This window comes from Myotis brandtii, unplaced genomic scaffold, assembly GCF_000412655.1.
Source record: "Myotis brandtii unplaced genomic scaffold, ASM41265v1 scaffold79, whole genome shotgun sequence".
NCBI lineage: Eukaryota > Metazoa > Chordata > Mammalia > Chiroptera > Vespertilionidae > Myotis > Myotis brandtii.
The window spans coordinates 5866668-5879827 of record NW_005371173.1 but is presented as its reverse complement, the minus strand read 5'-3'; the positions used below and the strand labels follow the sequence as shown (position 1 = coordinate 5879827).

Below are 13160 nucleotides of genomic sequence, written 5' to 3'. Positions count from 1 at the left end.
GCCCCAAAGTTGGAATCAAGAAGACTCTAGCAGAATGCTAGCATGGCCATCAGCTCAGAGCCAAAGTGCAGCTGTGTTATCTTAAGGCCAGTCTTTGCACACTTTCCCCATTCTAACAAAATAAAAAGTGAGGGGACCTCATTTACTGTATGTTTCAGTAGTCAAAGATGAAAATGCAAGGAATTCCACAGACATTCCCAAAAGATTAAAATATTTGTGTTTACAGGAATGAATGTAACCCACTTTTCTTGAGTAGATAGGAGATTCCCAGAGAGGAAGCAATGTGTCCCGGAAGCTTTTCCATTAAGAACTGCTTTGTCTCAGAATATACGTGTGTGTTTTACAGAAAGCAGTACACAAATACATTCTCATTGTCAAAGGTTCGTTCTCTGTGGGACTACAGTACTGGGCCTCTTCCCTGATTTGTGTCCTTGCTTCTCCTCCCTGTTCGGGCTTCCAGGAGGCTGTATCTGTGGTCTCCCTTGCCCTCTGGGTTCCAGCTGGGTTGGCTAGTGGGGCAAGGGAGGGGAGAGGGGTTAGGCTGCTGGCTTCCCAGCCCTCTCCCTGCCGTCACCAGGGCCGGGCGGGGACAGTAGGAGAGGAGGGGAAAATTCTCTTGACTCTGTCCCATTAAGTATAAGCTTTTTGATGATAGAAACTTTTCTATTAAAAAAGCCTGAAAAATCCTTTTGTAGAAGTGTATTTCATGCTCATTGCAAAATCCTCAAATAGGACAGATATAAGGCAGAAAGTAAATGTACCCCTACAATTCCATTTCCCAGGATAAAACCCCTATTAAGTGCCAGGGATAGCATTTGAGACTTTTTCTATGGGTATCTGAAATACGTCCATGAGACTTTTCCACATACATAGGATTACACTGTTATTTCTATTCTATAATCTGCTTTATTCATTAGACAGTATATCTTGGGAAACTTTTTGATGTCAATGAGATCCTTTTATCAGCTGCATTATATGCCATGGCATAAATGTATCATCATATCCTAAAAACGGTCATTGACTTTTTTCCCATAACACACATCACAGCAGGGACCATTCTCGTACATAAATGTCTAGATACTTGTGCCAGAACTTCTAAAGGTAATGCCCTTGAATAGGAATTGCTGAGTCAAAGCAGTTACACATTTCTTGTGTTTATGGTTATGAATTTAGACTTAGAAATTTTTTTAAAAGGCCACAAAGAATTCCAAAAATACATATGCATATTTGTGTGTGTATCTAGAGTATATTTCTAGAGTCCACTCTCCTCTGAGCTTCCTACTCATACCTACCTATTCATTTTACTTCTCTTTGGTCGTCTATTAAGTTCTAGTTCCGTAGATAAACGCATTGTGGCCCTCACCCATCGAGTTCTCTCTGCCCCGTGTTCCTCAGCTCAGCAAATGGCACCAGTTCTCACCCAGCTGCTTAAACCATCTGGCCTCCTCATCAGCTCTCCCCAAACTCCCTTTGCTCCATCCTGAGTATAGACGAGAGGCCGTGGGTTTTCAACATCTACCGAAGTATAGCTGAACCATTCCTTCAGAACTCAGGAAATCTATAGTTAATTGTAGTAGAAGGTAATTTGGGGAACGTTCATCTATGAGGCTTTCCTGATGTTAAATATTTAAAATGTTCTCTCTGATAGTACAGACTGTTAAGAGTTCTTAACCTTTCATTGAGCCTTACCTACTACTTCCTCCCTTATAGGATTTCAAATAGGAATTGGAGCATTTAGGGAACTTTCCAGAAAAACTGGCTGATCCCCAAAGCACCACTGACAGAAAGTCCTAAATCATCTCTAATATTTTTAATATTTGGCTCCCTGCCTTTTATCTCTCATTAAAGGCTTGGTTGATCACCATTCATCAAGAGAAAAGGCTGCTTTTCTCTTTTCACATCTTCCCTTCTCTTCAGAATGGAGCCTGCTTCATTCGCATTGTTATGTTCTCCAGAAATCATCCTCATTAAGTCTGCTTCCCAGAGCTGCGGGATGCAGGCCTCAGGCAGGACACTACGGGGAAGCAGTCTGGGACCCTGCCCCACACCAGCTTCCCAAATACCCTTTCTCTGTCTGATTCATCCTGCCCAGGAGCTGTGCTCTACTGCAGCTCGTGGGGTTTCTCTTGGTGGATCAATTCTGTTTCAACTGTTTGAGCAGCCACCTAACACTTAAGAAGTGAAGTGTTTTACAAAACTGCTGACATCAGTAGATGTGTGCAAATATATTCTCATTTCATTTTCACAGCTCTGTAAGGTAGACACTGTTATCCCATTGCACAGGTAAATAAACTAAGACCTGGATAAGGAATTTGCCCAAGTCCAAGAGCTAGTGTGTATCAGAGCCAGGATTTGAATCCAGGTCCTATAACTCCAGATCTCATGTCTTTGACCTCTGCGCTTGCCTTCCATAAGGCGACACTGTGAAAGCAGTGCTTTCGGGACTGAGTGGAAGGAGAGGACACGTGTTAGTTTTGTCTCCTGGCTCCTCAAGCTGCCAAGTAAAGATAAGCATGGAAGGGGTTTGTTCTGAGGGATCCTAGCTGACATTTGTCATCAGCTCCTGTGATCAGAAGCAGAGCAGAGCCAGGGAGAAAGGAATCATGAGGCAGACGTGAGTGACTGGATATAAATGGTTAGTTAATGATGTCTCCAGTCGAGGCTGGATTAACGGGTGGAAATAGACGCTGTCTCCTCGCCTCAAGCACGCTCAGCTCATAAGTTTTTATTATTCATGACCCCAATCCTTATCTGAACATTAAACACTTCTAGAAGTGGTTAATGAATACCTCCAGGTGCTTACTCCTCGCCCTGGGGTAATCATTTATTAACTGCTTCCCACATTTCAGTTTCTAAAAATTAGCTCTGCCAGAGGAGGGACCTAATGTTTTCTTTGAGGATTAAAGGGATTATTAGGAAGTGATTTTTTTCTCACTTTCCCATGGATTTTTTCCATTTCTTCTGAGACCATTGTGGTATGCAGGGTAAAAGCAGAGACGAGGGTCCCATGTTTGAATTATAGGTAGCCCCAAGACAAACCCGGGCCAGCGTGAGCCTGCACATGCACAGATTGCTACATATTTCTTTCTTAAGAGGAACCTGCAATGTCACCCTGTAGTGTCAGTCATTCTAATTGCTTCACTGTTTTCATCACATTTTATAGTTAAAAGTGTTTGTTATGTAACAAAGACAAGTTCACTGTCTCTCTGCCACCCTTCCCCCATCCGTGGAGACCTGACGTGGAGGTTATCTGTCTCCAGTGCAGTGATTGGCAAAGGTCCTCCTCAAAGAAAAGGCAATCATGAGAGAAATCACTTCCTCTTTTCTCTTTTCCTTAAACATGGTGTCCTTCTAGGTCATTTAGAGGAAGAGGAAGAGGGGGCCCTGCTCAGAGGGCACCCACCCTGGGTCTGGCCCTGCTAAGTCCCTTACATGTATTTTTTTTCTCACATTTAATCATCTCAACAACCCCTGGATAAGGAGTTTGCCCAAGTCCAAGAGCTAGTGTATGTCAGAACCAGGATTTGAATCCAAGTCCTGTAACTCTAGATCTCCTGCACTGGTGTCTCCATCCTCCATGCTCAGAGGCACACAGAGGTTAAATAACCTCACCAAGGTTGCTGAGTTCTTCTTAAAAAGTTTGAGATATGTTTAATAAAACTTTTCAGAAATGCACTATGAGTCTAGAAATGCTGGTTTTCCATTCACCACATTATTTTTATAACTCAGTACATGCCGAATGTAGAGGTTCCATGGGATCCTAAAGTGCTCTGTCGAAGACTTTCCCCATGGAGCTGGTAGCCTCTCTGGGCCCATCCCCATGAGCTGGGCTTCTCGCCAGTGCCCATCGTGACTACACTTTTATTCACTCTAATCCTAGATGCTCAGGCAGGCTGCTCAGTTGCTAAATGTTTTGAATATTTTACATGGGATAAAAGGGTTTATTTAGTTTGGGAGATCTGGGGATAACTAGAGTTAAACAGTTTTCTTCAGACTATCTCAGAGCCTTTATAATGTTGGTATTATATTCTCTGCAAGAAGCAATGGTCCAGTGCTTCCTAAACTTACAGGGTACAGAACCCAGTTTGTCCACCGAGCATCTTGCAAGTTGTAAGAGTTCTCTACACGACATTTTGACAAATACTGATTAAGTCATTCTTGGTTTGTTATTAGTAAGCACGAGTACCATAAATTATTTAAGAGCCCTAATGAAAGTTACTGGAATGAATGAAGAGTGAGCAGGGAGTCAGGGTAGTAAAGTAAGAAGATGGTCTTTGGCATTAGACATACTGACCCCAAGTCCTGGTGCTCCACTTCTTAGCCATGTGTCCCTTGGCAAGTTACCGAATTCCTCTAATGGTAGCTTCCCTAGTGGTAACATAGACCTCTTATACCTACCTTATGGGACACTGTGATTGTAACTGTGTGGAAATGGTTGGTTTGGGCTGGCACAGATTGGGCCCTAAACAATGGAAGCTGTTTATTCCTTCTCTTTAACATGCACACATAGTCTTGGCCAAAAGAATCCTTCTCTGGCAGCTCAAATTCATTTCTTTATTCATATGATAAGGATCAACTTCTTGCAAAGCACTGTATTCTAAGTGCCTTTGTCCTTCTAAGGAAGCTATTTTGCATGGCTCTCTTTCTTCTGAGTCTACCCTGGTGACCAGCGGTCACTCCCACCACGTTTGGAAGTCATCAAGGGCCTACTGAACCTGCCTCTGATTTCTTTAGGGTCAGCAAGCACCCCCAATGGCTTATGGTACAACTTCATTGAACTGCCCTACCACGGGGAGAGCATCAGCATGCTGATTGCGCTGCCGAGCGAGAGCTCCACCCCTCTCTCGGCCATCATCCCTCACATCAGCACCAAGACCATAGACAGCTGGACCAGCATGATGGTGCCCAAGAGGGTGCAGGTCGTCTTGCCCAAGTAAGTGGCTCCTTTCCCTGAAGGAGAAAACAACCGAAGTGCTCAATCCTTGATGGTGACTGTGCCAGATACCAGACAACACGAGGCTAAAATCTGGCCCATCACAAAGCTCACTTTATTGTACAGAAATCACATGGTCAGAATGCAAGGCTGTGCTTGTGGGAAAGTTTGTTGTTATTCCCGTGCTTCTGATATGACCAGCTAATGACAGTGGAGGAGAGAAGGCAGATGGCCTCGGAGCCTCCACAAAACCCCAAGCTCCAAACATGTCTCATTTGTTCAAAAAACTGAAAAACACATGCATGTCATCATATTAATATGATGAAATTACAGTAAAGTTTAGTAGCGTTCTGTTCTTTGATACGGAGCTTCATTTTAGTTACTTACGTTTTAGCTGGAAGTTGCTGAAGACCAAGGTCCAGAAGGTAGGTGGTAAGGGAATATTTTGAAACTACCAAGCAGAATTCATACGTTAGTATCTAGGGAAGTTTTTCTCTTATACCCTGAAAGTATAAGACAGATGGAATTTGGGCTGTTAAGACTTGAATCCAAGGGAAAAGTCATCCCAGATTCTGTCTGAATCCTGAATTTCTAACAGGTCAGAGAACGCCTTGTTTTGCCTAGATTGTGAAGGGGGCAATGATGTCTTCCTTTTACGAACTTTTTAACATAAGTGTTTGGCCCGTCTCTAGGGCTTTTAACCACCCAGACCTCAGTGTGGTGGTAACTTCCTGTTCTAATAGCTTTTAATTTCCAGTCACTGAGTTAAGAAATCAGAGAAGTACGTTGATAATAAGTATTAGTAATCTTCCCAAGATTATTTTTTGTTGTAAAATAAGCCTTTACATAGGCAATGCTTGGTATAAAGGAATGAGATGGTGACGTTGTTGGTAAATTACAGTTATAATTAATGGCTAATTGCCATTCCTACCCATCTGTGATGAGAATCCATTCATCTACCCTGTTGCTCTCCCATAGGATGTGATCAAATCCGGTAAAATATCCCCTGGTGACACATTGAATAGCTGACATGTGGGTGCTATAGGCCAGATAGCCTACACATATTCAAGAAATCAGTATTACACCCAAACACAATACCATTACCATGACACCTATTCCCAACGTTTGCTCTCATTTTAACATTCTGAGATCCTTTCAGAATCTCTCCATGAACCAGCAGGAATGCATCTCCTCTCTTTTGACCATCCCCAGTCCCAGTGAGGTTGGTGGCTCTTACGGCAGCCAAGGTGATGGCTCTTTGGTTGGATGTGGGGAAGGACTGTAGACATTGCAGAGTGTAGACACTTGTCAACACCCGGCATCTCCCGTCCACACAAGAGAAGGTGCTCCTGTGGATCTCCCTGAGACTGGAACAGGGAGCCTGTTGCATGTGAGGATGAGAGAGCCTCCACTTGCTGTTACTATTTGTGCTGCTAATGCCAGCTGAGGGTCTGAGGGATGAGTTATTCTCTAATTACCTTGGGATTAAAATTTACAATGCAATTTAGATTGGTGTTCAGAGCATACTTAAAAAGAAGCTGTTTGTAAACATTTTCCCACTGGTACTGAATATATCATTTTATATCATTCATAGCCTAGTGATTTTTCCTCCTATTTTGTGCTTTCATGCTAGGTTCACAGCCACAGCAGAAATGGATCTGAAGGAGCCGCTGAAAGTTCTTGGCATCACCGAGATGTTTGACCCATCAAAGGCAAATTTTGCTAAAATAACAAGTATGTTCAGTTTAAAATGTATTCTTAAATTTGAAGACTTTGTTACAAATGGAGTCTCTGATTTGTTCAGAAAGGAAAGGTCAAAATTACAAATGTGTTGACCTAAAACTCTCCAAGGTTTAATTTGATATATTGCCCAGTGTTGCTGTTGATCCTTAATCATTTCAATTAGAAGTTCAGTCATCCCTGCATTTCACTTGTACTTTTCCTGTGAAGCCCACGTAACTCTACACAGGTAAAGAAGTATTTTGTGTATTGTCTCTATTACCGAAAAATTTGGCCCTTACTTAGGTATTAGTTGTTATTTTTTCAAATGCACACTTGTCCCCTATGTTTGAAAAATCAAGATATTTTGGGCTCTCAAATACTTATTCCCACCAAACAACAGCAGGCATGCACAATATCCAGATATGTATTTTGGAAATTCATGCCCATTAATCTGAAATAATGTAAATTCAAAGAAGTCCGATTAGAATTTTTCTTTGCCAAAACTTCTAAGATACATCTGGTATGACATCCCTTCTGAGCCAACATAGGTACCTTTTCCTGGAGCTATATGTGAATGGTCAGTCCTTTGTCTTTTTTAATTTGGGGCATAGCAACCTCTTCCCATAGCAAAGTCATGGTTTAAACACTACTTGCACTCCATTTTGTATTTTTCCCCTTGAATGCAAAGCCATGTGTTCATCACCAGCCTCAGGTGCCTGCTAGTGAATACCTGAGTGCCTGTCCCGGGCACACACTTGACCCTCCTGGGGAAACTGCAGCGCATGGCTGTCCTGATGGTCTCCTCCTGTGAGCCAGACACTCATCCTGGTCCAGCGGCAGCCCCATCACCTGGGAGCTTGTTTGAAATACATGATGCTGGGCCCAGCTCAGATCTACTGAATCAGAATCTTCTCTTTACCAAATTCCTCAGCCCAATAACATTTGAGGAGCACAGTTTTAATATGCACTTTCCCCTTCAGGGTTATCCTATGTAGCCTAAACACTACATAGTGTCCCCAGGGAGTTCACAGGTGTTCAGAGGGAAGACCACGCTCCCCACATTCTTCTGAGACCTTCTGTGTAACCCTGCAGGTGACGTGGCCCTGCAAAGGGGCCCCTCACTCACCATCGGTCACATTTAGAGCCAAGCATCGGTGCAGCCAATTTGAAACCAGATGGGGTGGTGAGCACACAGTACAATGTACAGCTGGTGGATTATAGAATCGTACACCTGAAATACAATATGTAATTTTATTAACTAATGTCACCCCGATAAATTTAAAATGAAATAAAACCAGATGATGCAAGAAGCGCTAGTTCCCTTTGCATCCTGACCCATGTCCAGTCAAGGCTACCATTAACCTTTGTTTGTGTTGCCCCTGAAAGCTGCCCCCAGTGGGGGTTGCTGGAATGGTAAGGATTTGCTAAGAAGGAAAGTGAATTCACTGAAAGTTTCCAGGGACAAAACTGCATTTCTGAGTCTGGCCCTCACAGCAGTCTGACTGGTCTCCTGCTTGACCCTCCTCTCTTACTAATACACCCACGAAATGAGTGGCTTTTCTTGTGAAAAGCCAGCACCTACTCTGCCACTAACTTGCATGTGACTTAAGGGCAGACTTTTTTTAACACCCTGGGCCTCAGTTTCCCCATCTGTCAATGTCACCTGAAATCCCTCCTGGATCTGACATTTGTAAGGGAAAAATAATGTTGGCTTGCTGCTTCTGGGTAACTGGGCTTCCTTTTTACAGCTCCGCTCTTTTTATTGTTTATGAAATTCTCAGTGATCGGAGTTGAATGGCTAGCGGCACTAACATATTTGGGGTCTGCGACTCCCTCCTCTTGAGTGATATACCAGTTCTTTGAGCAGACAGGGCAGGTGGCAGGCCTCCTACAGCCTTCAGTCACCGGGACTGTGAGAAGTTGCTTCTCCACTGACACCGTTTAAGAACTGGAATTGGCCATGGCTGAGGTTCCTTTTCCAGCTACACAGATGGTCTGTATAGCAAACAAACGCTGTTGTTTTTTGTCTTATTTTCTGAAAACAGGGTCAGAAAACCTTCATATTTCTCACATCTTGCAAAAAGCAAAAATTGAAGTCAGTGAAGACGGAACCAAAGCTTCAGCAGTCACCAGTAAGCCGGGGTCCTGGCGGGGCTGGTCCTGGTGCGGGGGTGACGGGTGAGGGGTGAGGGGTGACAGGCGTCCCCAGCTCATTTGTGGACTGTGAGGTGACTGTCTGGACACAGTGGGAAATGAGACAGATTGAAGACCTGTGCCCATGGGCCTCTGAGTCTGTATCATTAAGGGAAGCACTTCAGTGAGAAAATTCCTCCAGGACGAGAGTCGACGAACTCTTTCTGTAAACTATGTATTTTCTGCTTTGTGGGCCCTACTGGCTCCAACGCAGCTACTCTGCCATTGAAGCGACAGAGCAGCAGAGATGATGCAAGCCAAAGGGCCCGGCTGTTTCTACAAAACTTGATGAAGGCAGGATCTGTCCCCACACGGCCTGAGCACAGCAGTGTGCCCAGACCTGCTCTTAGCAGGACAGAGCGTATTCTGGCTTCTATGAGCAGAGAAGACAAATCTTCAGATAGAAACATAGCATAATAGCACTTAACTCACAGGAAACGAGTCAGTTGGATTTACCCAGGACAAAGTGAAGAACTAGCTCGCAGCTGCTGATTGGAGCAGGATGGCGGTAGCCTTTCTTGATCATTTGAACATCCACCTCTGCTTTCTCCTTGACGGCTCATATAATGAAGGAGGAAATGGAACAATCTTCGATTGTTTCCTTTTTACCCCTTGATTATCCACATGAGATTGCTTGAATAGATATGACCAAGCCCTGTGAGCTCATAAAGTGAATCATATCTCAGCTACACTTGTAACTGGGTCAAGTATTTCTGGTCATTAAAAGTACCATTTATACCCACAGTAGACACGTTATTGCCTTTCTAAAATAAACATTTAATGTGTATTCCTTTAAAATAGCATTTGAAACAAAGACCTAGAATAAGAGGGGTTGGAATTTTTTAAATGCCTCCTGTCTTTTCTGGGTGATTATAAGTGACATCTAAGTTTTGCCCAAGTTATTGACCCGTTTTGCCAACAGCAGAACTATTAGGACTGGCTACATAATTTGCAGGGTTCTTCGCGAAATGAAAATATGGAGCCCCTCGTTCAAAACTGATTGAGAATTTGAGATAGCAGCAGCAGGTCACTAAACCACATGCGGGGACCTTGTGAGTGTGGGGCCCTGTGTAACTGCCCAGGTCAAATCCTCATGAAGCCCAACCCTGCTGTATTAGTTTGCTCGAGCTGCCATAACAAGTCCAACAGAAATTCATTTCTCACACTTCTGGAGGCTGAAGTCCAAGATCTAGGTGTTGGCAGGGCTGGTTTCTCTTCAGTCCTCTGTCCTTGGCTTGTGGATGTCCGCCTTCTCACTGTGAACTCAGAGGCCTTTTCTCTGTGGGTGTTCATCCCTGGTGTTTCCCTCTCTTCTCATAAGGACCCCAGTTTTATTGGATTAGGGCTCTACCTTCATGCCCTCATTTAAGTAAACGCCTCCTTAAAGGCCCTATGTCCAAATACAGTCACGATGGAGATTAAGGCTTCAGCATATATGTTTTGAGGGTATTCGATTTAGTCCATAACACTTGCTCTTGAGTTGTTTTTAATAACCCTGGGTTGAATGCTGTATCCCAACATAGCTGCAGATGTTTTCTTTGTAATATCAAGCCCAAGTCATTAATACTTTCTGGGGCTTGAACAAGAGGACCGGGTCAATGCAGCAAGCATGGGGCAGTTACACCTGGCACTACCTCGGGCTTATTAAATTGAAGCCACTGTTGGTAAGCATGGCAGAGTAAGCACGTCTAAGACCATGAACTAAAGAAGTTTGCTTTCTAAGTCCAATGTCTACACCAAGATGAGATGGACAACACATTAGGTCCCAACGAGTGGTCTGTGTTGCCAAGGGGAGGAAAACCTAGATCGTGCCAGAGGAAGAGGCACAGACTCAGAGGTTGAGCACAAAGCTGGGCTTTGATACGCAGAAGGGATTCAAATAGGCTGAAAGGACCAGCTGCCTTCATCAGAAAGGCAGATGAAATAAATAGAAAACAGCCACTAATGATGGTGAACAAACATTGTGCTAAGACCTATAACATGTTTATGTCACTTAACCCTCATAGAAACCCTACAAGGAGTAAGTGCTTTTATTAAAGGTGGTACTTGTGTAGACTAAATAAGATGGTAAAGGCAAAGGGCCTGGCCCATGGTGGCTGTTCAGTACATGGGGACCATTGGGCCTTTCATGATACGTCCAGCCCATGGAACAGGAATTAAGTGTATCCCCAAACACCAGCATCAAGGCTCCATGGGGCCAGCTGCCTTTCTGGCCACACGCTGGGTGCACAACATGTTTCCTTTTCTTCCCACAGCTGCGATTCTAATTGCAAGGTCATCTCCTCCCTGGTTTATAGTGGACAGACCTTTTCTATTTTTCATCCGACATAATCCTACAGGTAAGTGATTCTCCTCTTCCATTGGTTACAAGTTAGAATTCAGAAAGGTGGATTTGTAGTTACATCCAATGGTGCTGCTTTTAGTCTATTTCCCATGTGGCAACAATCGCAAGCACTTCAAATAATATAACCACACACATTGGAGAGAGGAAAATCAGACTGTGTTTATAAAGTGTGATGGAATCTTTGAAACAAGGACAAGATTGTATGTTTGTGTTGTTTGTTTTATCTTGTTTTTAACATGTAGAGAGCTCTGCCACCCTTTGAGCCATTTTTAACATCTATTGATTTTCTTTTAAATAAATGCAGTAAAATTTTATAAGAAGCTAGATGCCATCAACCTCTGTAAGCCCACTCCACGGTTAAGATTTGTTAATTCAGTGGATCTTGGCTCTTTGAGTCATTGGTTCAAACTTTAGCTCCATCTTTAAGGGTAACAGTAGTTGCTACCTACCCCTTAGTACAACTCTGAAGAATAAATAATATTGTCTTTGTGGAAAGGTTGGGTTCATGTTGGTACAGAGTAGAAACTAAGACATTTTAACTCTTACCCTTTTTAAATCAATAATATAAGCTAGTTCCTTATCCTCTTGTCTCATTGCAAGTTCAATGTCATAATTAGTGTGCGCCCTAATCTCTAGCCACATGTGGCTATTTCACTTCAACTTTTAACTCATTTACATGAAATATAAATATATTTCAAGAGCTCAGTAGCGACATGTGACTCATGGCTGCCATCCTGGACCATGAAGGTATAAACCATTTCCATTATTGCAGAAAGTTCTGTTGAGAGCAGTTAACTTTAAACTTACCCCAGGGACCTTCCCATAAATGTGTCTTCCATCTAATTTTTTTTAACTGTTTTTTATAGTCATGCATTGTTTTCTTTCAATTCTGTAGGTGCCTTCTTATTCATGGGGCAGATCAACAAACCCTGAAAGGTCCTACAGAAGAAGCCATGCAAAGCAAACCCAACTTTGCTATGAAGAGAAGACTCCTTGCCTACATCTCTCATAGTTCTGTTAAATATTTTTTTACATTCCTTTCTTTTTCAAAACTAGTTCTTAGGAACAGAGACTCAATGATGTAAGCATTTCTATTCCAAGATGTGTTACAGGCGGGAAAAGGGCAGGATGGCTGGAACCCTGTACTGAGCAATGACTAGAGGGCTTCCAAATGTTTAAAAGAGTCTTTAAACTACTGAGTGGTTACCTAGGTAACAACCCTCTTGAGTATTTACTGTCCAGTTCAGGATTTTTGTTTTGTTTTGTTTAATGTATGGCTTTGCAGAAGACATTGAATCAGTGTGATGGGGGGAAAAGACATTTTATCGTAGCTTTTACATTTTTATGGAAAAAAATATTATTGGCCTTTTAAATTTTTTTTGGTCTCATCCAAAGTCTTGATAGTAAGCATTATTTGGGGGGTAGAAATAGCGAAATCTCTAGCCTCTTTGTGTTTTTGATGTTGTTGTTGCTGTTGTTTTATATAATGCACGTATTCACTAAAATAAAGTTTTAAAAACTAATGTCTTGCTAGACAAGGTTTGCTGTTGTGCAGTGTGCCTGTCGCTACTGGTCTCCTGTACTCTTTGGATTTGCATTTTTGTATTTTGTACAAAGTAAAAATAAAGTGTTATGAGTAGTAAAAAAAAAAAAAAAAGGAAAGAAAATTATTTGTCTACTATCTTAAAGTACAACACAAGAAACAGAGACTTGCCTGAGTGGCGTGCCTCAGTGGTTGAGCATCAACCTACGAACGAGGAGGTCACGGTTCAATTCCTAGTCAGGGCACATGCCCAGGTTGCGGGCTTGATCCCCAGTGTAGGGTATGCAGGAGGCAGCCAATCAATGGTTCTCTCTCATCATTGATGTTTCTCTCTCCCTCTCCCTTACTCTCTGAAATCAGTGAAAATATATATTTTTTAAGAAACAGAGCCTTTTGAAAAGACTTCAACCTCTTCTAATAAACCT

General features: G+C 42.7%; 1 protein-coding gene across 3 annotated transcripts in view; it reads left to right on the top strand.

The window, feature by feature from the left end:
* The window catches only part of SERPINE2 (serpin peptidase inhibitor, clade E (nexin, plasminogen activator inhibitor type 1), member 2), a 31517-nt gene extending 18668 nt beyond the window's left edge, over positions 1-12849 (top strand). For all 3 annotated transcript variants that reach the window (XM_014531137.1, XM_005883494.2, XM_014531136.1), the window contains 5 exons: positions 4735-4933; positions 6567-6667; positions 8701-8787; positions 11104-11187; positions 12088-12849. In XM_014531137.1, the coding sequence (XP_014386623.1) occupies positions 4735-4933; positions 6567-6667; positions 8701-8787; positions 11104-11187; positions 12088-12125 (509 nt within the window). In that variant the 3' untranslated portion in view covers positions 12126-12849. The remainder of the gene's footprint in view (positions 1-4734; positions 4934-6566; positions 6668-8700; positions 8788-11103; positions 11188-12087) is intronic.
* Positions 12850-13160: the final 311 nt, after the last annotated feature.